At 43.1% G+C, this 27,774-nt stretch overlaps 1 protein-coding gene across 9 annotated transcripts in view; it reads left to right on the forward strand.

The window, feature by feature from the left end:
- Window positions 1-27,774, forward strand: part of ZNF185 (zinc finger protein 185 with LIM domain) — a 79,048-nt gene that overhangs the window by 7,242 nt on the left and 44,032 nt on the right. For all 9 annotated transcript variants that reach the window (XM_035113827.2, XM_035113830.2, XM_035113829.2 and 6 more), the window contains exons 2-4: window positions 25,827-25,904; window positions 26,152-26,287; window positions 27,358-27,432. In XM_035113827.2, coding sequence (XP_034969718.1) covers window positions 25,880-25,904; window positions 26,152-26,287; window positions 27,358-27,432 — 236 coding nt within the window. In that variant the 5' untranslated portion in view covers window positions 25,827-25,879. The remainder of the gene's footprint in view (window positions 1-25,826; window positions 25,905-26,151; window positions 26,288-27,357; window positions 27,433-27,774) is intronic.

A 27,774-nucleotide genomic window follows, 5' to 3' on the forward strand; every position in this document is an offset into this window, starting at 1 on the left:
CTGCATCTCCATTTGATTGACCCATCGCACTACAGTGTTTCCTGGTGTTTCCTGCTTGGCAGGGGGTTGGACTGGATGGCCCTTGTGATCTCTTCCAACTCTATGATTCTACAGAGGAGCCAGCAGCTTCCCATGCTCCAATGTTAGGCCAAAGGATGGGCAACAGAGAGCAAAGTAAGTGAGGAAGCTTCTGCTGACTTTTCCCAGCTTGTTACTCAGCTTGTCTCAGAAGGGTTACCAGAAGCTTTTTACAAACCAAGGTTCTGCATAGGGCTAAGACAATAAGAAAGAAAATTAATATTACAAGCAGAATCTCTTTTAACTATGACCAACCTGGGAGCCAAGAACTAATCTAACTCCATACACTGGGCAGACCTTCACCGTCTAGGCTAACCTTGTGGTACAAATCAGCCTGCTTCTTAATGTTTTTAACATCACTCTCAACACGTTTACTCTAGTTGTATACAGATGTTAGTTCAGAGCCCTCAGAAGATTGCTGGGCTTCAAAGAAGTATGTAGGGCAGAAGAAGGCTAACTGGAAGCTTGCTCAAATGTTAGGTTTTTGACTTCCAGGGAAATAGTGCAAGGCAGATAGATAACTTCGGGGTGGGGGCTGCCTTTTCTACTGAACAGTTAAAATACCTGACCAAGGCTGTTAAATGTTTCTTAGGGTCACCAGAACTAAGAAGGTGCTAGGAACTAGCAGTCATTAAAGACATTAGTGCATTACTTTCTTAAATCAAATAGCAAAATATTTCACAAACAGACCTACATTTTGTTACCTGGCACATTCAGACCTTCATTTTGAAACTTCTTAACTTAAGGTATACAAGCTAGTGTTTCTAAAACAAATGAATAACGTGCATTACTAAACAGGTTCTTAAAAGTGCTACCACACATACACATGGGGTTGGAAATCTTTCCTAAGGGGGAAAGAATAATTCATTGTTAGGACAGACACCATCAGCTAATTCATAGGACTATACACAAACTCTGAGAGCCTGTAGATTAAGGCATTCAGTCTGCAGAACTGTCAGTGTAAAATAACCATGAAAGTTTTTTCTTTTTCTTTTCCTGCTTCAGCTTGATGCTATAAACCAGAGTAAAAATGCTTGCTGAATTTAAGCCTGGTTCAGCTTTTGATTAATCTATTTCCTTAACTCCTAAGCATTTTCTGTTGAAGTTTTTAGCCTTCGTGTTAGACCTAACTGGGAACACATATTTGCATTATACAAACATCATTTTTGTCGAAGCACAAGTGCCACTTTCTACTACATTGCATTTCCATTTGAGGCACAAAAAAAAATCGCAATACAGACTTTTGGCAACAAAGGGTTCTTTCTCTCAGGTGGGCCATGAATCTATAATGGCCACACTAGTCTTCAGAGATACTGGGTGTGTAACTATAGTTGCTGGAAATCTAAAAGCCAAGGGGCTTTGGCCACTGTTTCCAAAACTTTATGTCAGCAGGAAAATACACAGTTCTCTCTCAGCTCAGTACTGGGCTTCAATGCAAATCAGTGGGTTTCAAGAGTTCCTACACAGTTCTAAAGGCCAGGAATATATATATATATATATATATATATATATATATATATATATATATATATATATATATATATATAAAACAATTGGAGGTTTGTCCTAGCTGAGCATTTGGCTACAGAAAGAATGGCTATTGTTCCAGTTTGCCAGAATCAGGAGAGGCTTGCATTAGATATCAGTGGGCTACCAGAAGCCTCTCCCATCATTTCCAAAACCAGAACTGAGGGGTGCACCTGGCCAACTTCTTCCAGTTACATCCCCAACCCAGCTATAGCCCTGTATCACCTAGGGAGTTGCTGGAACCCTCCCCATATCTGTATGACCTAGGGAGTTGCTGGAACCCACCCCATGGTTCAATTTCTGAAACTGTTTTGGGTCTGTTCGCTCAAGTGAGGCAGGTACACTGCCCTTCCTTCCAAATTAAGGATACTGCTTTGGGGCAGGTAGAATTCTACTGTGGGTCCCACTCAATTGATGCCTCCCATACAAATATACATACATACATACATACATACATACATACGGGTCTAAGATTTACTGTGCCTTCTTGATGGTTGGCGGACGTTCCTCAACCCGTGCGTCGAGTGACAGCGTCCGGAGTGTCACAGCAGGGGCTACTTCGGTTTCCCATGCGCTGGGCGTCTTTTGCCGGTCAGACGCTGCAAGGGGAAACTGGTGCACCGTGCGCTGGGTACCCACTTCTGATTAGGTACAGCAGGGTGTGGATCCAGGGGGTCACCTCAGGCACTTTCACCGGATGGAATGGATACCTCACCACCTAGGAATGAAGAGGGTCTCGTCTCCATTCCTTCAGGGATTCACTCAGGGACTCGCTAGCGTCAGGCTGGAACCATCGTGTCAGGCTCTGCAAGGCTACACGCTCTTCGCTCGAGTGATTTCCTGTAGATAAAAAACAAAGGAAGGGGGGGGAGAAGAGATTGTCCTTGTAGCTGCCGCTGCTGTTTTAGAACTTCTTGCTGGTAAGTCCACCACCAAACTCTCCGAGGTAGTGCGTCCCACGTATTGGACATTGAGGTGTGTCTGGCACACAGAAGTCATCTCTGGGATGTAGCAGCAGTTAGTTGAGAAGTCATCTCTGGGATATAGCAGCAGTGCCTTACAGCAGTCTTTGCCGAATTTCACAAGGCTTGCAACAGGATTCCACGTCTGGTCCATCTTTCAGGATCTCCCCGTGGTTTCTCTTTCCTTCCACAGAACTTCATGCATGTGCAGGGTTAAGGAGGGGTCCTTTAAATCCGTATTTGCCTCCCATCCAGCTGCCGACGGCTGAGTTCTGCTAGGATACTGAAGCCTGTTTTTCAAATTATGCAAAATCTTGTGGTTTCTAGAAGAAGAAAAAACTTACAGCTGCTTTGTAGCAACGGGCTGTTTCCGTGAGACATAAAAATTTTTAAAGTCAAAGCATTTAGAGCAGTGGTGTTTTTGTAAGCTGAAACGTGGACCTCCAAAGCATAACATCTTTTTCTCCCTACTTTCACAGCAACGGTCTTGGTCACACAATGTCACACAATAGAATGTCCGAAATGGCAACACCAGCCAGGCACAGCCACAGTCTCCAAGTGCAGGTTGCAGGAGAAAACAAGTTGTGCAAATACAAATCATGCAGAATCGCTTGTGTAACCAAATAAGGGGGGTTACGCCACACATCTCTGCCGGAGGTTTGAGAGTTATTGAGATGTTGCAGTCTGTCTTCCAACGTAGTGTTAGATTCAAACAATGTCTTTACACACAAATCTCAATTCAGTATAACTTCCTTCTACCTTATCCTGAATTCTTTAGTTGACAGACATTCATTTCATTAAAATATGCAGTTCTACAAATTTTCCAACATGTTGCTGTCACAAAAACATATGAAATGGGGTTGCAGGTAGGAGGGTTAAACCCTTTAAACGTAGTTTGCTTTTAGAAGGACTCAAATGTCTCTTTTTCCCCATTCTTGTAAGTTTCCCCAAAAACTAAAGTCTGCACAGTTCCAACAGGACTTGGGGAAAAGATGTTAATTGTTCAAATAAAATCTATTGTCTCTTGCGTTGTGAACTACTTAAGTACATGATTTTTTCCTTTTCTTTTCTTTTGAAGCCAGCTGAAGCATATGAAAACATTTTCTGAGCACCGTTACTGGCATTTTGTCAGTTTCCTGTGGGGGTGGGTAGCCTCATTTCTAGTGTGGTGAATAGCATTCTAAAGGTTGCAGAGATGATTTTTCTGAACAAATCCTCCGCTGTCTGTTTGTACAGCCCTTTTAGGCATAAAATCAGTCTGATGCTTCTTTTGGCTTTTTGGTGCTGTTTCAAGGATATTTAAAAACAGAATACTGGGTGCCTATGTTTATAACAAAGTCCAGATGCAGGTAACTCTTAAGTCACCTTGACCATGGCTCCTTGCCATGCCTGCCAAACCGACGAACTCTCTTCTGCTGGGACCCCCTTGTCCCATCTTTCTCCGAACACTCTTCCTTCCTCTTTTACATTGACCGAGACATCTCCGTCCTAGCAACTGACCTTCACCAGTGACCTTTGAACCCCTTCTGGTTCCTCACTGGTCCTTGAGCCATTATTTGTTGCTGTTTAACCACTGCCTTTCTCTTCATCTTCTTTCTCAAAATGCCTTTCTTCTCTCTGGGGTGAGGATACTGGTTTGCACACCCCCTTTTTCTCTGGACTTGTTGTTGGCAGGACTTGTAAATTAAATTTCTTTTATGACATTCTGAATTTATCTATCATGAATTCTAGGGAAATCACATTTTTCCCTCCTCTTGACCATACTCCTCCCATTTATGGCCCTGTAAAGTATCCCCTCATTCAACCAGAGCATGCACTGCAAACTTTGCCACACATACCATGCATTGGACACTTTACCACACTCTACCTCCCAGTTTTTCCTTGTTTCCTAAGTGTCTATTTGTCAGGGGACCTCCTCCCTACTGACTACTAACATACACATTTTCCTCCTCCCTTTGCCTCTTACCCAAAGCGCATGGTTTTCCCAGTTGACCTCTAATTAACTGAGTACTACCAACACGCTGGAGATGTGATCAGGATCTCCCTTCCCCTCATTAAAGGGGGCCAATTCCCTTCAAGGTACCTTTTCCCTTTCTACTTACCCCAGCCGGCTTTTCCTGTTCTTCCCTTCCAACCTCGGTCCTTTTGCCTCTTCGTCCAGGGCACGGAAACTCAAGGGCCACCTCTGATCCTCCGGAAAAAGTCTGCCGGTGTGCACCAGACCAGAGGCGCCGTTAGGAATCTGCGCCCTGTCCAGTGGGGCAAAAGGGGACTGCCTCTGGTTCAGGGAAATGCCCTCATCCGAGTCACGGCACCAGAAATGTAAGGTCACCAGAAATGTAATATGGATGATTGGCTTCCCAAATTGACCAGACGAAATCTCAGGCAGTTGTACATATTATAAAACAGATTTATTAAAACATTTATTGCAATAAATGGTGGCAGTGAGAATGAGTTTCTCATTCTGCCCAACCCATGGGCATACACAGAGTGCTTTTATACCTTTTTGACAGAGTGAAGATCAGCCTTTCTGCAGTACTTCATCAACCAATCAAGAGAGAGCACCCCAAGATGCAAAGTCATTTACCTAACTCCACTAAGTGGCGTTATGTACCTGGTACTTTCATACACGTGTAACTGCGGTTTTGTGGCAGGGCTACATCCTCTGACAGTGGGTTGAAACAGGCCCTGTCTAGTTTGCTAGAATTTCTCAGAAGTGCTGTGTGTGGTTAGATCTTTGCATTAGATGTGCAAACATGCTGTGCCTGTGTGCAAAGTGCTGTCTGGTTTACTTTCTATCAGAGGCAGAGAGATTTAGAAAATGGAGTTCCTCTTGCTTTTAGGGCCTGCATGGCCTGACCAGGATTATTCTGGCCCTGGTCATTGCCACCCTATATTTAGACACATTTGTTTTGTTTGGACCTGTAATGTATTACCTGGTTTTCTGCAATGTAGTCTACAACAACAGCAGGGGTGACTGACCTGAGGAAGTAACCTGCCTGGCAAACATCTCAAATACTCACACACTTGCATGAGGCCCATCTGGGATGCCACTTGAGGGAAGGAGAGTTACTCCTAGTCCATCAATGTTACAAATCAGGGGTGAGGAACTTTGTTCAGAGTGAGGGGCACATTCCTTTCTGGGCAGCCTTCTAGGGGCCACAGGCCATTGATGGGTGGGACCACAGGCAAAAGTGGGCCAAGCAACACACATAAATTTTACCATTGTACAGTAGGCTGCTTTTGAGAAACGCCGCTCCGTATTCTCCAACCAGACAAGTGAAAGTTAAGATCAGCGTTTAAGGAACATTCCAGCAAGGCAAATGCACTCAGGATGTGAAGCAAGGCCAGCGAGGGGTGTGGCCTTAGGAGTTATAAGGGCCAGAAAGTCATAAAGATAAACTCTATCTTTATTTATGTTGATGTTTTGATGTTTCCTACTTTGGGTTAATAAAGATACACACAGGAAGATGATGGATGGAAGATGAAGGGACTGGGTAGGGAGGAACTCCCAGGGTAGGGGGGGGGAAGCTCCCAGGTGAGAGCTGGGGGGGGCTCACCCTCCTTTGTGTGGAATAAGGGTTAAGAATACAACCTTGATAGAGGGCTTTTTATTATTTCCTTCCTTCCCTTCTTCTTTTTCTCTATCTTTTCTCTCTGTTTTATTTTTATTTAGATTCGTTTGGCTTTTATTGTGTTCTGTGTTGAAAACTTTCACTAAAAATTGGTTATAAAAAGGATTCTAGATGGAAAGGGGCACCTCTGTATATCTGTAATATCCCTATTTAAAATGCTGGTGGTATTGACCTTTAAAGACCTAAATGATTTGGCATTAGGTTATTTGAAGGACTGCCTTAAGCTATACAAAGTTGCCCAGGTCCTGAGGTCTGCTTCAGACACTCTGTCTGCAAGCCTAAATGTAAGATCAATCAGATTGGTGAGCATAAAAGATAGGGCCTTCTTGGTAGGGGCTCCGTGGTTATGGGACACCCCCCCAAGTGGCATGTGTGTGTGGCTCCATTAGCAGAATAAACATGTATTTAATAGGCACTAAGATCCCAAAAGAGTAAGTACCTGTCTGATAACCACAGGAAAGGAGTTCCAAAACACTGGGGCCATTGCACCGAAAGCCCTGCTTGGGTTCCCATGGAGCAGGACATCTGAGGCATGAGGTATTACAAGGGTGTATGTACCCGGATGACCTCAGTGATTGCACTTGTATACCTTTCCCAAAGTTATTCAGGGCTTTTTACGCCGAAAGAAGTTAACCTGGTCCAGTAGTAAGGATTTACATTTAAAGGTGAGCCTACCTAGTTCTCACTTTCCGAAACGGTACATGAACCAGAACAGAGCCGTCTGTCAAAATGTGCACTTTGCTGAATTTTGCAACGCAGCTCTCCAACCAAGAAATGTGTACAAAAATGCAAATGCTAGAATATAGTGTGCATTAAAATAAAATGTGTTTAAAAAATGTTTTGCAAAAATGTGCGTAGCAGGAGGAATTTGCCCGTTTTCTGGACATGGGAACTGCTAATCCAGGGGCAAAACTAGGCCTTATTTCACCTGGATCAAATACCCAGTTTGGCACCCACCCTCTTGTGCATTTGCGTAAACAGACACAGGCTGGGAGCCTCAATGGCACCCCTCTGGAGGCTTCACCCAGGGCAAAGACCCCAGTTGGCTCCCCGTCCCCAGAGCTACAGCACTGGCTAATCCAACATGCCTCCATTTTGCCAGGATTCAGACTCCGCTTGTTGCCTCATATCCAGCCCATGACTGTGTCCAGACACACATCCAACTTGCACAACCTTTCCTGACTGAAGTGTTATGGGGGGGGGGGAGTTTCTGTTAATGGTTGTTTTGCTGGTCTTTGTATTGTTTTCAGCTTCTCCTTAAAGCTATTTAAATGATATATGAGCTTGCCTCTTGCGCTTGTTTTTACAGTAAGTGAGCCAACTTGTGTGGGCTTTGCCTTAAAAGGCAGCGTAAAAAGAAAAGATTTTCACACCAAAAACCACACTAGGGATGGGCAAAGCTGCCAATTTCAGTTTATCTCTGTCTCATTTTTTAATTTCAGTTCACCAAATTTCTCCTATGTACACATTTTTCTATGTAATTTTGTCTAATACACACATTTTTGGAAGCGATTTTCCCCAATATAATGCATTTTTGTGCTATTTTTTACTAATATATGCATTTTTAAATGCACACTTTACCCTAGTCTGCACATTCTTGTAGACATTACTTGGCTGGAGAGCTACATTGCAATAATCAGAAAAGTGTGAATTTTGAAGGATGGCCATGTTTCAGTTTGCATATTGTTGTGAATTAGGCAGGATCACCTTTAAAGGCAAACTATATTTTCTCCATCATCCTTAAATTTACAACATAGCAAGATGCCTTAACCTGAGACAGATTGTCTGTCCATCTAGCTTTGTAAGTGGTGGCAGTAGCTCGCCAGAGTCTCAACTTAGATGTCTTTCGCATCACCTGCTATCAAAAGCACTGTGTTTTTTCCAGTTAAGAATAATGGAAGTTTTTAAAATCCCAGAACAGATTATTTGTCTGGCTAGCCCAGCACTACTATTTGGACCAAAAGGGGCGCTGTGGGGCGCTGTGGTCTAAACCACTGAGCTCTTTGGGCTTGCCAGTCAGAAGGTCGGTGGTTCGAATCCCCGCGACGGTGTGAGCTCCCGTTGCTCTGTCCCAGCTCCTGCCAACCTAGCAGTTCGAAAACATACCAGTGCAAGTAGAATAAATAGGTACAGCTGTGGCGGGAAGGTAAACGGCGTTTCCGTGTGGTCTGGTTTCCACCACATTGTTCTGTTGCGCCAGAAGCGGTTAGTCATGCTGGCCACATGACCTGGAAAGCTGTCTGTGGACAAACGCCAGCTCCCTTGGTCTGAAAGCAAGATGAGCGCCACAACCTCATAGTCGCCTTTGACTGGACTTAACCATCCAGGGGTCCTTTTCCCTTTACCTTTACCTTGTTTCAAATTGCATTATAGCCTGCATGTTTAGAAGGTAGATGTGTATTATTTCAAAAAGCTTCAAAATGTGGTAAACCACATTTTTTTGCACTGTTGTGAGGGGGCTCTTATTCAGTGGGACCCTAGACTTCTGCCCCAAAGCCCTACCCTGATGTACCCAGAAAACAGGGTCAGTGATTTACCACTGGAGCACATGGGTGGTGGCAGTTGTTATTGCTGTTACATTTCACTTCCATAGTACAGGCATATGAAAATAGATCTATGCAGTATGCAGAATCGCAATTAGAACCAAAAAGGCACCTTACATGAAATCAAGCATTATGTAATTTAATTATCACATCAGAGGCTAGGAAGCTGAAATCAAAGCAGAAATCCATATGCACCTCCTTAGGACAATTTCTCGAGTGTTGCTGATGCTCCAATGGTTGGGGAAGCTTCCTGAAACTGGCTGTGCAGGCTGTAGCAGCCACAGGGCCTCCATCCTCTTTAGGTAGATGAATCTGTTGAATAATCATTAGGAATTAATTATAGGCAACAACAATAATTACCAACAGCTGAAGTGGGGCGAGGCACTTCAGAAATGCCAATAATAACTGGAATTTCTGCCTGCCAGAAAGCTGTCAGAGGCAACAAATCTCTATCAGGTATTGGTAGTAGCAGTCAAGAGTGGGACGCAACAGCAGCCCTACATTTAGATTCTTCCCTTTATCCTGTGTTTCAGCACTGCGGAAACCTAACTCCACCTCTGCATATGGGGCCTTAGGCACTTCCATACCCTCCAACATTTCGCCAATGAAAATAGGGATGTCCTATTTAATAATAATAATAATAATAATAATAATAATAATAATAATTTTATTATTTATAACCATGCCCATCTGGCTAGATTGCCCCAGCCATTCTGGGTGGCTTCAAACATATATAAAAGCATAATAAAACATTAAACAGGAAAACTTCCCTATACAGGGCTGCCTTCAGATGTCTTCTAAATGTTGTATAGTTACTTATCTCATTGACTCGGGGGTCACATAACTCCATATCCTCCAACATTTATCTGACGAAGAAAAGGGAGAGGGACGCAGGTGGTGCTGTGTTCTAAACCACAGAGCCTAGGGCTTGCCGATCAGAAGGTGGGCAGTTTGAATCCCCGTGATGGGGTGAGCTCCCGTTGCTCGGTCCCAGCTCCTGCTAACCTAGCAGTTCAAAAGCATGCCAGTCCAAGTAGATAAATAGGTACTGCTGCGGCGGTAGAGTAACCTCCTTTTCCGTGTGCTGCTCTGGTTCGCCAGAAGCGGCTTAGTCATGCTGGCCACATGACCCAGAAGCTGTCTGCGGACAAACGCTGGCTCCCTCAGCCTACAGAGTGAGATGAGCACTGCAACCCTAGAGTCATCCGCGACTGGAACTAATGGTCAGGGGTACCTTTACCTTTACCTTTAAGGAAAAGGGACAGTCCTCCCTCTTAATGGGACTCTCCTGTTTGGTGTTCCAGCAGGGTGTTCTACTTTCCTCCTGTGCTCTGTGTTGTATTCCTGCATCCCAACCTTCACTCATTCCTCCTTGTGCTGTTTCTTAAAGTGTATTTACTTCCCGGTGTGTGTGTGTGTGTTGTTTTTAAATAAAGATTTGTTGTTGTTGTTTTGGTAGTTCCACAAACCTTGGGGCTTCTTTTTTTCTTTGTTCTCTTTTTTAATTTTTAATTTTCATTTGTATATATTACAAGAATTATTCAATCATAATTTTAACATTTCAAATTACGACTCCCTTCCCCCTCTTTCTGTGGTTCTTTACATTTCTTTTCATCTCCCTGCATATCTCAACACATTCTTTTATATATATCTATCCCCGTATATATCCCACATATATTTTGAAACTGCAGGTTTTTACATTAATCCTGCCAATATCTTAATCTGTTTACAGTTTGTTTGTAAATACCCAATAAACCATTTCTATATTTTTTTAAATAAAGTTTGTCTTGATTTCTTATTCTTCTGGTAAGTTTCGCCATTTCAGCATAGTCCATTAACTTCTGTATCCATTCTTCTCTCATCAGGGCCTCTTCTTCCTTCCATTTTTGGGCAAATAACATTCTTGCAGCTGTGGTTGCATACATAAATAAATTTCTATACTGTTTAGGTAGTTCTGATCTCATAATTCCCAAAAGAAAAGCTTCTGGTTTTTAAAATAAATGTTATTTTAAACATCTTTTTCAGTTCATTATATATCATTTCCCAGTAAGCTTTAACCTTATTACAAGACCACCGCATATGAAAAAAGTTACCTTCTTTCTCTTTACATTTTCAGCATTCAGTTTCAATTTTTGCCCTATCAGAAGGTCGGCGGTTCGAATCGCTGCAATGGGGCGAGCTCCCATTGCTCTGTCCCAGCTCTTGCCAAACTAGCAATTCTAAAGCATGTCAAAGTGCAAGTAGATAAACAGGTACCGCTCCAGCGGGAAGGTAAACGGCGTTTCCGTGTGCTGCTCTGGTTCGCCAGAAGCAGCTTTGTCATGCTGGCCACATGACCTGGAAGCTGTACGCCCGCTCCCTCGGCCAGTAAAGCGAGATGAGCGTCGCAACTGGACCTAATGGTCAGGGGTCCCATTACCTTTACTAGGTGTTAGGGACTACTGTATCTACATAACATTTTCATATAATTATCTCTTAAACTATAATATGCTATAAAATTTTAGATCCACATTCCATAAACGTCCCCTTGCATCCATTCCTATATTATGATCAATATCTATTGCCCAGTGTATCATTGAAGATTCACTTGTTTGTCCTTTGTCTTCCATTTCAATAACATCTTATACATTTCAGATATCACTTCAACATTACAGTTTAACAGGTCTCTTTCTAGTTGTGATATTTGTTCCCCAAACCCCCGCTTCATATCCTTTTTAAATAGTTCATTCAAATGATGATACTGTAACCATGTTGTTAACACCTCTGATAAATACTTAAATTCTTTTAATTTAAATTCTCCTCCTCCTTCTCTTAATAAATTTCTATAAGTTGCCCAATTTTCCATCATATTTTTCTTCTTTACTGCTATGGCTTCCAAAGGTGAAAGCCATAGTGGTGCTTTGGTCTCCAACAAGTTTTTATACTTATCCCTTACTCTGCACAATTTTTTCCTGATTGTATGGTTTGTAAAACCTTTATGTATTTTCACCTTTTCATACCACAAGAAAGTGTCCCAACCTAAAATATTATCATGACCTTCCAAATCTAAAATATTCTTCAATCCTTCAACCATTCCTTCAACCAGAACTGAGACCAAAGATGACAGCCATATCTTAGGACATATTGAATTTTTCAACTTTTAATTTCCAAAAATATGCTAAAAAGTTGTAACATGACTTGGGAATTCAAAAGGTATTTTGGTTATATTAATATAATTTAGTTGCGCTTGATAAGGAAAATGTGTGTAAAATTGCACAGAAATCATTAAAATTTAAAAATTATTGCTTTTGTTGTTTAGTCATTTAGTCGTGTCCGACTCTTCGTGACCCCATGGACCATAGCACGCCAGGCACTCCTGTCTTCCATTGCCTTCCGCAGTTTGGTCAGACTCATGTTCATGTTCGTAGCTTCGAGAACACTGTCCAACCATCTCGTCCTCTGTCGTCCCCTTCTCCTTGTGCCCTCAATCTTTCCCAACACCAGGGTCTTTTTCAGGGAGTCTTCTCTTCTCATGAGGTGGCCAAAGTATTGGAGCCTCAGCTTCAGGATCTGTCCTTCCAGTGAGCACTCAGGGCTGATTTCCTTCAGAATGGATAGAAAAATGATTGCTAAGTACTTGCAATTATTATTATTATTATTATTATTATTAGGCATTACCTGTCATTTTCAGAAGGTAACATTTAAATTCTTTGCTTTTCTGAAAACAGGCTTACCAACCTAAATGTTGCCAAGGCATAAAAATAATAGCAGATTTGAATTCCTCACATCCAAAAACATATTCTTAAGACCTCCTACTGAATAAATTTGCAAAAATTAAGTTTCACACCCTATAATAACACACCCTAACATCCATTACGGTCTGCCCTGGCTCCCTAAAGTGGAAAGGCACACCCTGAGATTAAAATCTATAATTAATCAGAGAGACATCTCCATCACTTGGGTTTGTAGGTTTTTTATATACACCCACATAAATTGATCACTATATATCTAGAGACCTACATTTTACTGACAGCATGCTGCCCCACTGCACTCATTGAGAGAGGCAGTGTGGTCTAGTGGTTAGTGTGTCAGACTAAGTCCTGGGGGACCAGGGTTCAAATCCCCACTCAGCCTTGAAGCTCATTGGGTGACCTTGAGCCAGTCAATTACTCTCAACCGAACCTACCTTGCAAAGGATAAAATGGAGGAAGAGGAAGTATGTATGCCACCTTGAGCTCCTTAGAAGAAAGGTGGAATAGGAATGTCGTAAATAAATAAAGTAATAAAATAAATTTATGAGTAGTGAAATATATGTGGCCCTACAAGCATCCCTGTCTGCCCCCAGGCTACAGCCCCTAAACAGCTCTGCTTTGTAGCCCAAATATATTTGCCTGGGATGTGCCATTGAGTTCGGATAATGCCAGGAGGATCAGGATACAGTCATACCTCAGTTTAAGTATGCCTCGGTTTGAGTATTTTCACTTTAAGTACTCCGCGGACCTGTCTGGAATGGATTAATCCACTTTCCATTACTTTCAATGGGAAAGTTCGCTTCAGGTGAAGTACGCTTCAGGTTAAGTACGGACTTCCAGAACCAATTACACTCATACCTCGGGTTAAGTACGCTTTAGGTTGAGTACTCCGTGGACCCGTCTGGAACGGATTAATCCACTTTCCATTACTTTCAGTGGGAAAGTTCGCTTCAGGTTAAGTACAGACTTCCGGAACCAATTGTGTACTTAAACCGAGCTACCACTGTATGTGCATTTAAGTAAGTAAAAATTAGCCTACTCTGCTGAGCACTCACTATTGCCTCTACTGGCACATGGCACTTGGAAGATTGCTCAGAAGTGAATGTGGCCCTCAGACTGAAAAAGATTTCCCAGCCCTGATATATACGGTAAGATTGTTCTATGGGCTAGTGGAATAGGTTTATGCAGTGCTTTTCTTCTTCTTCTTCTTCTTCTTCTTCTTCTTCTTCTTCTTCTTCTTCTTCTTCTTCTTCTTCTTCTTCTTCAAACATGTTTAGGGTACTCTCATTTTCCTACTCATATTGAAATACTGCCCCTCAATGAGGCCAAACTTAGAGTCACAAAATGTTTAGGGGTATGCATACCCCCACATCCCCCCAGAAAAAAAGGACTGGGTTTATGGTCTTTGTCTATAAGGGAAGCTATGCCACCCTCTTGGTCTTACTACACCTGATCCAACCACCCCTATTTCATACCCTTCAGGTGTCCTGACTTTCCAAGGACACTCCTGGAATTACTGAAGTCATCCCAGTTTCTGATTTGATCCTGGAATGTTCCAGATTTCCTTTTTCCTACTCTCCTTGTCTTGATTAAAAGTGGTGGAAATATCAGAACCCCCCTTTCCTATTCTTTTTGGAAATAGGAACTCTCTCTGTTTGTGTGTGTTTGTGTATAGGTGCAAAAACAGAGTCCTGTTTATACTGAAAATACCTGCATCAAGTAAAGAAAACAATGAAGCTGGCATGCAAAGCCCTTCCTATAGTTTTGAAGGAAAATGTAGCCATTCCATATTCAATTCTTTAATTGCAACGCTCCAGCAGCCAGTCATTTTTAAGGAAACGTGCATGCATTCTGTAGGCATGCTAGTGGTACCAACAAGCCACAACTTAGGAATGATGCTTGGTGGAGGCGAAATTCTACAGAAGCCAGTTTCTGAAGATGCAGATTCATATTGTTGTATTGCCATTTATTGTAAATGGAGCCTTACACTGTCTACTCAGAAGTTTAGTCTCACCATATTCAGTGGAGCTTATTCCTAGATAACTGGGCAGAGACTGTGCAGTGTTACATCGCAATCCTAAGCATTTTTACTCAGATCTAAGTCCCACTGAATTTAATAGGATTTATTCTCTTGTATATTCCTGATTGTTGTTGTTGTTGTTGTTGACCTTTTTCCCTGAGAGGGACTCAAGGCAGCATATAGCTAATAATTTATTTCATTCCATTTATCTGTGGAAGGTGTTGTATACAATCCCCTCCCTCTCACATTTTTTCTTTACAACTATCCCGTGAGACAGGTGAGGCAGAGAGTTTGTAATTGCCTCAAGGTGACAGATGTATATAGGTATATGACATCTACATGTGTGGTGAGATCGAATGCGGGAGAAGCTTCCTGATGTAGAATAGATTTTCCTATTTTCATCTGATTTTCCTATTTTCATCTGAGAGATGTTGGAGGGTATGCTGTTTGCCATGCAGAGTCCCAGCCTCAGGGAAGGGCCATAGCTCTGTGGGAGATCACCTTCTTTGAATGCAGAAGGTCCCAGGCTCAGTCCACAACATCTCTAGGTAGCACTGGAAAAGACCCCTGCCTGAGTCCCTGGAGAGCTGCTGCCAGTCAGTGTAGAGGCTACAGGGCCATTTAAAGCATATTAGGCGCCGTGGTGCGAATATCCCTCCGATGCCCCCCGCCCTGTTTCCCAGCGCCCGCCGAGCAGCTGCCATGGGTGCAGCCACGCGGCGCTCCCCTGGCGGCCCTGCGCCACCCAGCCTTGCCATAGGGCCAGCCCTGAGAGGCTATACTGAACTGGTTGAGCTAATGGATTAATTCAGCATAAGGCAGCTTCCTAAGTATCTTTTGACTCCACTTGAGATGAGCGTTGCACCCCATAGTCGCCTCTGACTGGACTTAACCGTCCAGGGGTCCTTTACTTTTTTACCTTTGGTAAACTACTCAGGGTTGTATCCAGCTAAACCCACTGAAATTAATGCATCTCAGCTAGTCATTCCTATTGATTTCAATGGGGCTACTTTGAGAACAAGCAACATTGAAAACAACCTTCAGTCTTTATTTTTGGGTTTCAGGGATGCTTTGTTAAAATTTTATTTGTATGAGTGGCTAGCATCGTTGCCTTAGTTCAGCTTCTTCCTCAGCATTTCCAGAAATTAAATTTTTATTTGTTGTGTTTATAAGTATCTATAAATTGCTTAATAATAATAATAAAATTCCAAAGTGGTGCACCTAAAAATAATATACAACAAATATAAATGATATACAAATAAAGCCAGCAAGATTATATGTCAAATTACGTCTGAAGGTGGATTGGCTAATGCACTTTCTTCCTACTTGGGATTGATGAGTCTTTGGAGGAGAGAACATTGGAGGTTTATGACATTTCTATGATGCTTGAGTTTACTTACAAATATTCAAGTTCACCAAAGGTTGAGGAAGACAGCTTGACACTCTTATGAAGAACAGATCTACTCACTGTCCCCTGTGTCAGAACTCCAGAGATAACCTCCTACCCTTAGAAACTTTCAGCTTCGCAGAGCTCAAAGCCTCTCTAGAAGGGTGCTGCAAAATGAGAAGGCCAGAGATGACGCTGAACTTCATAAATGGAATGCTGATGGGGATCATGGGGGGAACCTGAACATTAGGTGGAATAGAATGGAGCATCTGGTATCCTGAATGGGGAACAATCCATGCTTCAACAATTTGTTGTAGGTCACACTTATAAGAATAATGTTGCACGCAACCCTGAACTGATCCCAGGGGTTCCAGGCCCAGGGTTCGGTTTACTTAGAATGAGGGACCGCAGAGACTATGGTGTGCTAGGATATATGATTTATTTACACATATACACAACCTGAACCTACAATGGAGGGGCTCACAGCATTAGCCCATCGGAAATTCTTGCTTCTTCCATAGCCACCCTTTTTTTTTAAAAAAACTTTTTATTAAAGGTTTTTCTTGGGTTACTAAAGTACATATATCATCTCTGTTTTCAGATCATAAAGTCCTTTCTACAGGTCAGTTGTATTTGATGTGAGACATTAATGTTGTATAGTATACAGTATAAAATTGGGGGAGAGGAGAGAAGGGGAGAGAGGGAATAGTAAACATTCTTTCTTTTACAATACAGTGGTACTTTGGTTTACGAACTTAATCCATTCCAAAAGTCCGTTCTTAAACCAAAGTGTTCTTAAACCAAGGCATGCTTTCCCATAGCAATGGGGGACTCAATTTACAAATGGAATACACTCAACAGGAAGTGGAACATATTCTGCTTCGAAGGCAAAGTTCACAAACCAAAACACCTACTTCCGGGTTTGCAGCGTTCTTAATCCAAGTTGTTCATAAACTAAGCTATTCTTAAACCAAGGTACCACTGTAGTGTATGTGCAAGGTTTTTGTATTATTTATTTATTTATTTATACCCCGCCCATCTGGCTGGGTTTCCCCTGCCACTCTGGGTGGCTTCCAACAAATACCAAAATACATTAAAATATCACAGGTTAAAAACTTCCCTAAACAGGGCTGCCTTTAGGTGTTTTCTAAATGTCAGGTAGTTGTTTATCTCCTTGACCTCCGATGGGAGGGCGTTCCACAGGGCAGGCGCCACTACCGAGAAGGCCCTCTGCCTGGTTACCTGTAGCTTTGCTTCTCGCAGTGAAGGAACTGCCAGAAGGCCCTCGGCGCTGGATCTCAGTGTCTGGGCAGATCAATGGGGGTGGAGATGCTTCTTCAGGTATACTGGGCCGAGGCCGTTTAGGGCTTTAAAGGTCAGCACCAACACTTTGAATTGTCCTCGGAAACATACTGGGCGCCAATGTAGGTCTCAGGACCGGTGTTATGTGGTCTTGGCATCCTCATGTGGGTAGGTTCTCTTTCTATTCAATTATTTTTCATTGGCATTGAGAGAGCTTGGGGGACCCAGGGCATGACTGGTTGTCTTCAGTGAGTTGCAGAAATCAATCATGTGGCTTCTGCCTGCTTCTAGCCCAGTTCACACACTCTAACTCCAGCTATTGTCTTTTTCACTGCCAGCCCACTCATTTGCCCTGTGGCACAGAGCAGCTTTCTTTGTTATGCTGACGCTGCTTAGGTGGTAATGACAGTCCTTGCCTGGCTAATTCAGTCCATTAGATTTTAACCCCATGCAGACTAAGCCCCCATACTCACAACAATACTAACTGCAGGTCATGGGGTGGTGGTGGTGGTCTCTTGTTCCAGATGACTCACCAGGATTGAGAACTGGGTGTATACATTGCTAAAAAGCAGGAAGCACATAGCCAAAAAAGAGAGTTTAATAGATTATTGTATTTTAATATTCTGTTGTAAGCCGCCCAGAGTGGCTGGGGAAACCCAGCCCGATGGATAGGGTATAAATTATTATTATTATTATTATTATTATTATTATTATTATGGTCTTCTGATCGTTCAGTCAGCGTAAACATTTCTGCCTCTTTCTCCCCCTGCACGCTATTCTGGGTGTTCTCCTGACCCTCTCCAGAGCCAATTTGGGGGCGGATTGGGGGCACACAGAGAGTGGAAAAGAGGAAACCCCATTATAATAGTGGGAGCCCTTGCACACTGGATTACTTGAATCTGGCCCAATGAGCTGTATCCAATGTTAGTCGCAGAGTAGACCCCTTGAAATTAAAGGACATGACTTAATTCCAATAATTTCACTGAGTGCATTCTGAGTAAAAATTTAGTTGGATACAACCCTGTTACTGTAATTTAAAGAACTGTACAATGCAGCTCACTTTAACAGGAAAGTCTGTGCCCAGGCCACTATTGATGGGGCATCTTCAAGAAAACTGCTCTCCCTTCTTATGGTATTGTTAAACTAGGCTTAAACTGCACAGCCTTTCAGAAATATGACTCCCTCAACTAGAATTGGGATGGGGAACCTGTAGCTTTCCAGATGTTGGACTCCAACTTCCATTGGCCATAGCCAGCACAACCAGTGGTAGGAGATGATGGGGGGAGTTCTATTCCAGAAACATCTGGATGTCCATAGGTTCCCTACCCCTAAACTGGAAGGCTGTCCTCTGCAAAGCGGGGCATCCTACCTGAGCTGCTGTGTTATAAAACCACTAAGAGGCCACACAACTTGGCACTTGCATCCTGTCCCATCTCTCTCACAGACCCACGCTAAAGCAGCCGTCTAATTTTTCAGAGACTTGACAATGTATGTACTGGCTACACCAAGGCTCTCTCATCAACAGGTCTAGACTGCCTCCTTTTCTCAATTAAACTTGGAATAGCTCATCCCAGACACTCAGGTTGCACTAGAATTTCTGGCTTTGCAGATTCATGCAGAACTAGGCAGATTGGAAGCACTTGCCAGGTATGGCTTTGGGGAACAACAAACAGCTCATTCCCCCTCCCACAACCGTGAGTCATGAAACAGTAGCAAGCCCTGCCCTTTCTTGACAGTTTCCTCCCAGCATGTTACAGGTACAAGCACTCTTTACAGGAATCTTTCCTGTTCCACCTCAGAGACACTCAGCATTCTATGTCCACTGAACATAGGTACATTGGGATTTGTTTAGTTGTTGCCCCTTTAGGATTCCCCCACCCACTGATGTTTTATCATACTTCTGCAAACCTTACAGCTCTTTGGAGGTTGACACTTCCCCTCTCCCTGCTTTGTCAATGCATTTTTAAATTTTTATTGATTTGTTAACAACAAAAAAAAGGTGCAGGTATAAAGAAAGGAAAATAGAGGAAAACAATAGAATGGGGAAAACCAGAGATCTGTTCAAGAAAATTGGAGATATGAAAGGAACATTTCGTACAAAGATTACCATAATCAAGGACAAAAGTGGTAAGGACCTAACAGAAGCAGAAGACATCAAGAAGAGGTGGCAAGAATACACAGAGGAATTATACCAGAAAGACATGGAGGTTTCGTACACCCCAGGTAGTGTGGTTGCTGACCTTGAGCCAGACATCTTGGAGAGTGAAGTCAAATGGGCCTTAGAAAGTACTGCTAATAACAAGGCCAGTGGAAGTGATGATATTCCAGCTGAACTGTTTAAAATTTTAAAAGATGATGCTGTTAAGGTGCTACACCCAATATGCCAGCAAGTTTGGAAAACTCAGCAATGGCCAGAGGATTGGAGAAGATCAGTCTACATCCCAATTCCAAAGAAGGGCAGTGCCAAAGAATGCTCCAACTACCGCACAATTGCGCTCATTTCACACGCTAGCAAGGTTATGCTTAAAATTCTACAAGGCAGGCTTAGGCAGTATGTGGACCGAGAACTCCCAGAAGTGCAAGCTGGATTTCGAAGGGGCAGAGGAACCAGAGACCAAATAGCAAACATGCGCTGGATTATGGAGAAAGCTAGAGAGTTCCAGAAAAACGTCTACTTCTGCTTCATTGACTATGCAAAAGCCTTTGACTGTGTCGACCACAGCAAACTATGGCAAGTTCTTAAAGAAATGGGAGTGCCTGATCACCTCATCTGTCTCCTGAGAAATCTCTATGTGGGACAAGAAGCTACAGTTAGAACTGGATATGGAACAACTGAGTGGTTCAAAATTGGGAAAGGAGTACGACAAGGTTGTATATTGTCTCCCTGCTTATTTAACTTATATGCAGAATTCATCATGTGAAAGGCTGGACTAGATGAATCCCAAGCCGGAATTAAGATTGCCGGAAGAATAATAACAACAACCTCAGATATGCAGATGACACAACCTTGATGGCAGAAAGCGAGGAGGAATTAAAGAACCTTTTAATGAGGGTGAAAGAGGAGAGCGCAAAATATGGTCTGAAGCTCAACATCAAAAAAACCAAGATCATGGCCACTGGTCCCATCACCTCCTGGCAAATAGAAGGGGAAGAAATGGAGGCAGTGAGAGATTTTACCTTCTTGGGCTCCTTGATCACTGCAGATGGTGACAGCAGTCACGAAATTAAAAGACGCCTGCTTCTTGGGAGAAAAGCAATGACAAACCTAGACAGCATCTTAAAAAGCAGAGACATCACCTTGCCGACAAAGGTCCGTATAGTTTTCCCAGTAGTGATGTATGGAAGTGAGAGCTGGACCATAAAGAAGGCTGATCGCCGAAGAATTGATGCTTTTGAATTATGGTGCTGGAGGAGACTCTTGAGAGTCCCATGGACTGCAAGAAGATCAAACGTATCCATTCTTAAGGAAATCAGCCCTGAGTGCTCCCTGGAAGGACAGATCGTGAAGCTGAGGCTCCAATACTTTGGCCACCTCATGAGAAGAGAAGAATCCTTGGAAAAGACCCTGATGTTGGGAAAGATTGAGGGCACTAGGAGAAGGGGACGTCAGAGGACAAGATGGTTGGACAGTGTTCTCGAAGCTACGAACATGAGTTTGACCAAACTGCGGGAGGCAGTGCAAGACAGGAGTGCCTGGCGTGCTATGGTCCATGGGGTCACGAAGAGTCGGACACGACTAAACGACTAAACAACAACAATAAAGAAAGGAAACAAAGGATCAAAAAATGGTGGTACCTCGACTTACGAACAACTCAACAACCAAATTTTTCGACTTACGAGTGGAGCAAATGGCCGCACGCTTACGAATTTCTCGACATCCGAATGGAAACCGCAGCGGTTTTAGATAGGGTTTTTTCGACTTACGAATTTTTAGATGGGGTTGCTTCGACTTACGAATTTTCCCATTTCCAATGTATTCCTATGGGAAATCACGTTTCCAATGGCGCTTTTCGACTTACGGATTTTTCGACCTACGAAGGTGCCTTCGGAACGGATTAAATTCGTAAGTCGAAGCACCACTGTATTCCCTTTACAAAATATATGTAAAAATATAAGTTTCCTCCACCTGTGGGTTCCATCATTACTGAGGTTCTATAAAGTCAAGAGGAGCCAGATATTTGCATAGACACCTCATTTGTTGGTGGCAGGGCTTTTATTTCAGCCAGAGCTCACCAGAACTCAGTTCCAGCACATCTCAGGTGGATGCCATTGCCATTCTAAGAGAACAATGGAGAAGTTCATGGTGAGCTGCAGCACCTATTTTTCTAGAAAAATAGCACTGGTTGGTGACAGAATTTGCATTGCATGAGTGGACTTTGTAGTACATTTCACAGAACATTCTCTACAGAGCGCTCCAACTTCTCCAGCAGTTTGGGGATGAACCCCCAATGCAGAATGTAGCTTTCAATCATCCTTGGTATAATGGTTGCTGGGGTGTCAAACATGCATTTCTCTCTTCTCATCCATGACATGTTGGAGAGTGTGCCTGTAGTCTCAGTACCTCTGATATTCCAGTACCTTGCTGTTATGGAAACTAGCATATTTGAGGGATCTGGGTGGGGATCCAAACCTGGTGCATTGGCTAAAACAAACACCTTGGAATCAAGGCAAGTTCCTGGTACTGGGGAAATAAGTTTTATTTCCTGCTTTCAGTGCTGTCGACACCAGTTCTTGACAGCTGGGCTGACACATTTACTGTTTAGGATTGCGTTGCGATAACTAGTGCACAAATATGCATGACAGGACGGGGATGCCAAGTGGTGGCTAGGCAGGGGGCGGAAGTGGCAGTGCTTACTTCATCCTAAAGCAACGGGAGTGGCTCACTGTCCCTTCCATCTTACAGTGAACTCATTCTCTGAGGGCGGATCCTTACGTACACACAAAAGGGTGGCAACAACAGGCTTGGGTGGCAGCCAAGGTTTGCAAAAGTGCAAGAAAACAGCCTAGGGCCAAAAACTGTGTGCTCAGTAGGCATGGAATGCTGAATGACTGTTGCGTGTGTGGCAGAGGGTTGGAGCTAGAAGCTGAATGGAGTATCTTTGGAAGGGCATGGCTGGCTGGCTTGAGTCCTGAACAAGAGCATTCCAGAGTAACAAGGTCTTGACCCGGTAACTGGTCAACACTATGATAATCAAAACTCTCCTCCTCTTTTCTCCTACTTCCCACAACTGTGTCCAGAATGTCACTGAATCTACATCCCCTTACAATAGCTGAGTTCAAAATGTCAAGGGTTGTGTTGGCCGTATGTTTTGGGGAGACCTTGGGTAAGATGCCTTCAGGACTCCCTTCCGATGCTGGCAGTCTTGGGTGGTTGCCCTCTTTCCTCTGCCCAATCCATTAAGCCACCCAGAGAGAGAGAAGGTGAGGCAAGCAGGGAGGGCAAATGGACAAGAAGACGGAGCAAGATGGAACAATATGGGTCTCCGTCGGTACCCAGTGATACTGACCCCTGGTGTCAGCCAATTCTATGAGCCATTTCTATGAGCTCCAGTAAGTAGGTCTGGCTCCAGGTAAGCGCTAAAGAGCAGAGGTCGATGGGGAGTCTGTGGCGTTCTATACAGGGCCGGCTCTAGGTAGACCCCTGGTGGCGCGGTGCGCCAGGGCGCCGAGCCATGTGGAAACCATGCTGCGCCCTGTGAGAGCGGGGGCGCTGGAGCGATCTCTGCCCCTAAGCACCAGGGCGCGCGACCTGCTCGAGACTGCCCTGGTTCTGTAAGTTGTGTCTTCCATCACCCCTACCCAACATAGCTGATGATTGGGGGTGATGGGAGTTAGCGGTCAGACAATACACGGAAGATCACAGACTCCCCATTAGGGTGATTACTTTTTTACAACCTCATTTCCCTGTATCATAATTTGATGAGCTTTCATTAAAGATTAGATAAAATCTTACTTTCAAAGAGATTTGATTTTTAAAAAACCTCACACACAAAATGATTTTAAAAATTTTATTTATCAGTTTTTTGACCATTTTTGAAGTCACTGTAAGCAGGTATAAAATTGAACCGAAGCTTTAGAGTCACATATATACAACATTATATAGGGTCATCAAACACACAAGGAAACTTTTTTTAGCTGCAGTAACAGTATAGACGTCGCTAGAGGACGATTTTTGCTACCTCCCCCTGTAGGTTCTTTTCCCAGCATGCCCGGCAGGGTCTGCTGACTGAGTTTTGAGGTCCCAAAAAGGGGCTTTTACCTTGCGCAGGTGTGACATTTGTATACCCTATGTTGCTAAGAACACTCCCCATTGTGGAATGTAGTGTTGTGTGCAAATTTGATACGAAATATATATAGAATTGTTAATACAATTTTTATGAAATGGTAAAACGGCATACAAAAAATTTTAAAATGGTTTGTGCGTAATCTTTTTTAATATTTCATTTTAGTCATTAATGCCGTAGGCAAAAGTTCATCCATTTGTGCTACAGGAAATAATTTTTGAGAAAAAGAAAAGAAAAAGTCACCACCCTCCTCCCCATCCTGCTTGTATGAGGAAAGCTGAGCATTTCCAAAGCAGCTCCCTACAGCTGTCTTCTCCTCCCTCTTCCTTCCCTGACCAGCCTACCTGTGATTTTTAATTTCTCTCTCTGCAATCAGGATAAGCTTTAGCTCATCGCTAAAGTCATATCACAGACACTACACATTATAAGACGTTGCTTCCTCTCTCTGCTTCTGTTAAGATTTTGAGCGGACTACTGGAACACACTTGCCAAATCCTCCCACCCCCCACCCCAAAGCTGCTGAATCAGGAGCCGAGAGGACTCCCCCCCCCTTCTGCATTTTGGAACACAAGCAGCTCAGCTGCAGGCAGTACGCATGCTGATCTCAGCACCCCACCTACCTAGATATTCTCTCTCCTTAGAGACACTCTTCTAGGCAGCTCTACCAACTGTTGATCTATCAAGACAAGAGACCCGCACAGCCAGCAGTAAAACCCCATATTGTAGAATCTTGCTGACAGCTCATTAGGACACACACACACACACACACACACACACACACACACACACACACACACACACCAATCATGAATTGAGACAGGGGTTTCCATATGTTGACTGCCAGTGGATGTGTTGTTGACCAACTTCATTCAGGGTGGTCTGCAACATGGATTTGTTGTTAATTGTATTTTTTTTATTTCTCATACATTTTTTTTGTGTGTGTGTACTGCAGTGTAATGTAATTGATTTCTGTAGAACCCAAACAACAATTCCTTAGTTTATGGTACATTTCCTGACATTTATATGTTTCCTGTCTTGTACCTTGAGATAAGAATTCTTAAGAAGAAACATCCATCTAGTTCAGCATCCTGTTTCCCCACAGTGGCCAAACAGGTACTTCCAAAAAGACTGTAACACAAGAAGCTGCCTGATAGCAAATGGGCCTATCTGTTCATCTGTCTAGCTCAGTATTATCTACTGTGTTTGGTTGTAGTTCTCTAGGGTCTTTGCTACCTATGTGAGCCTTTTAACTAGTGATGCCAGGGGCTGAACTTGAGAAATTCTTTGTGCACAGCCTGCACTCTGTTGAGATGTATATCATCCAACTCCTTAGGCTGGCTAGGAATGAAATTGCTTCTCCAGCCATTGTTCTCCAACAAGTGGTATCCAGTGAAACACTGCCATTGGCTGCTTCCAAATGTCCTGTTTACTTATTTTGAAGTTGGTTTACTGAACATAAGGACCAAAACCACATTCATTGTGCAACCAGAACTTGCTGGTATGCAACTGGACTCCACCTGCAAGATAACAACAATCAGGAAGGGGCTACTCACTGAACACTGAAGTTTCTTTAACCATTAGGGCTAATAATTTATTTAAATACAAGAGCTCCAAGTTCTTTTTCTCTGTGCCCATATTTCTGTAAATCCAAGGTGGATTTACAAAACAATATTTGGATTTACAAAACAACATTTGGATTTACAAAACAACATTTATTGGGGGAAGGGTTTGGATCCCTCAAGATGTTGGACTACATGAAAAGCCTAAAAGTGCCCACATGTGTTTTAAAATCTAAGTCTGTTTACAAAAAGCTCACATGAGCAGGATAAAACTACCTCCTGAACCCATACCCCAGGGACAAATGGTGCCATCTAGGCTTCTCTCTCTCTCTCTCTCTCTCTCTCTCTCTCTCTCTCTCTCTCTCTCTCTCTCTCTCTCTCTCTCTCTCTTGGGACTCTTCAGATCACACCCCCTACTCCCCCCTTAAGTACTTTTGCCTGGCTGGAATGTGTCCTTGAAAACAGGTGATACCTCTTGCTCGTCTGGATGGAGGCTAGAGAGGGATGTGCATCTGCACAGAAACAAACCAGCTATACAAAGATAACATTTTCATTCATTGCCTCACTCACTTTTGAATCTGGCCCTGTCCACCAGCAGCAAGTGGCCCCTGGAATGTTTTCCAGGATGGAATGTCACCCTCTGGCTGAAAAAATGTTCCTCATCCCTGCAGTAAGTAATGGAACTTTTGGAAGAATCATAAAAAATAGTGTCCATTTTGTAGAAAGTTCAGCAATGCCTGTAGTACTTCCATTCCTCCAGTCTCATTAATAACCTGGATTTCATTCTTTCCTTCCCAGTTATACCAGCTAGCACAAAACTCTGAATATTGAGGAAGGAGGAAACACAAACCATGCTGTCCCTTGGCGTTGTGAAAGGTAATGAACTGCTGAGTAATTATTACTCCTTCCCAAGGGTTTAAAAGTTTGCAGCTAATTCTACAGGGCTCTACTTTCAAGCTGCATACCCTTCAACATTCTTTGGATGAAAATAGGGACATTTCTCGCTGCCCCCCCCCATTTTTTGTCCCCTGCAATAGAGCATTTCCAATGAGAAGAAGGACAAGTGCCACTACTCTGTCTGCATTATGCAAGCGACTTAGCTAACACTTTGTGCATTCATTAGATGGCGTCATTCTACCTAGTGATGAGGATCGAAAGAGGATCATCACCCAGATGAAAGTGCGGACAACACTGAAAGGGGATAAGAGCTGGATTCAGCAGAGATCGGACCCTGAGGAGGAGCAGAACCACAGCCCATTGTGAGTAGAGGCATTCACCTGCCCTGCCTGCAAGATTGCTGCTCCATCTGCCCAGTCCTCTTTCCAATGCTGCCAAAAGATAATATCTCAATCATCACCCAACTTCTTAGAGAAAAGTTCACAAGGGATCAGACTTCAGATTTTGCATTGTGTACAGTGCTATTGAATATGAAGAGCCTTGCATCTTTTTTTAAAAAGGCAGTTGTTGAGCAGCTGGTGTCTGCCAGAGCACTGAGAGACACTGGCATGCAATGTCTGAGGTTTTATGTTGGTCCTAGCACAGGAGAGGGTGGAACCTTCAGCCCCTGGGCCAATCATGTTACAAGTTGTCCTGCAAGGCCATTTCTCCCAAACCACATCTGCCTGTCTATCAGCTGATGTCCCTGCACGGAATATACTGACAAAGCAGACCCCTTCAGCCAAAAGGATTGAATCCTCACTTCACCAGCTGGTGAACACAGAGATCAATCCTGAAGGGTGCTGCTTTGCCAGTGCATTCTCTATGGGGAATATACTGACAAGGCAGAACTCCCTCACCCTTGTAAGTCAGTTTTGCCAGGTGGGCAGAACTGCCCATCTATCAATTGTCTAGAGGTGGAAGAATATCTTCTCTCATTTTCTCAGTTTCCCATTCTCCACATTTTGCAACAATTTATAATCTTTTCAATTAGAAAAAAACCATGATGGAAATTCTTCAGCACATTAGTGCAAATTTTTCCAGGTAAGCACATTTTTGTACAAAATCAATTTTGACTGATATACACATTTTGCAGAAGATTTCCTGTAACACTGTGAATTTTTGTATATTATTATTCTCATGCTTGGAGAATAGCATCGCAACATTCGGATAAGTGAAAATTACAAAGGATGGTTGTGTTTTTGTTCTCCAGAGTTTATGGCGAAGGGTGTGTAATGAATAAATATTGATATAATGATATTGATATATTGATATATTGATTTAAATATTGATAACAATAACTGAAAGAGCATGAAAGCCTCTTACACCAGGGCTGCTTCCACCACACTGATTTCTAACTTTTGCCTCTCTTCTCCCCTCTCCCATCCAACAGGCATTCACCATTGAGGACCAGGGGCACCACTGGGAAATCTCCTGCCTCACCGAAGAGTTTGTCACCAACTCGCAGGTGCCTTTGATGAACTGCCTGCACATATCTTGCTTCCTTTGGGATCTATCCACTGGCGATTCTGGGTGGGCTTCATCAGTTAAAAGGAACTCACATTGCAGAGTTGGGAGGATGCCTCTGCATGATATTCTGGGAAGCTGTTGCCAGTCTGAGAATATAATATTTGGTTAGATGGGTCAAGAATCTGACGCAGTACAGTATAAGACAGTTTCCTTAATTTATATAAGGTACTTCATATTATGGCAGTTGACTCAACTGCTCAGCTACCTTCAAAGGCTATTAGGCAAACATCAGTCTACATAAAAGTCAAGTGACAGTAAGCTCTTCCTTAGCCAAATGCAA

Source organism: Zootoca vivipara, chromosome Z, assembly GCF_963506605.1.
Source record: "Zootoca vivipara chromosome Z, rZooViv1.1, whole genome shotgun sequence".
In the NCBI taxonomy this organism is placed as follows: Eukaryota; Metazoa; Chordata; class Lepidosauria; order Squamata; family Lacertidae; genus Zootoca; species Zootoca vivipara.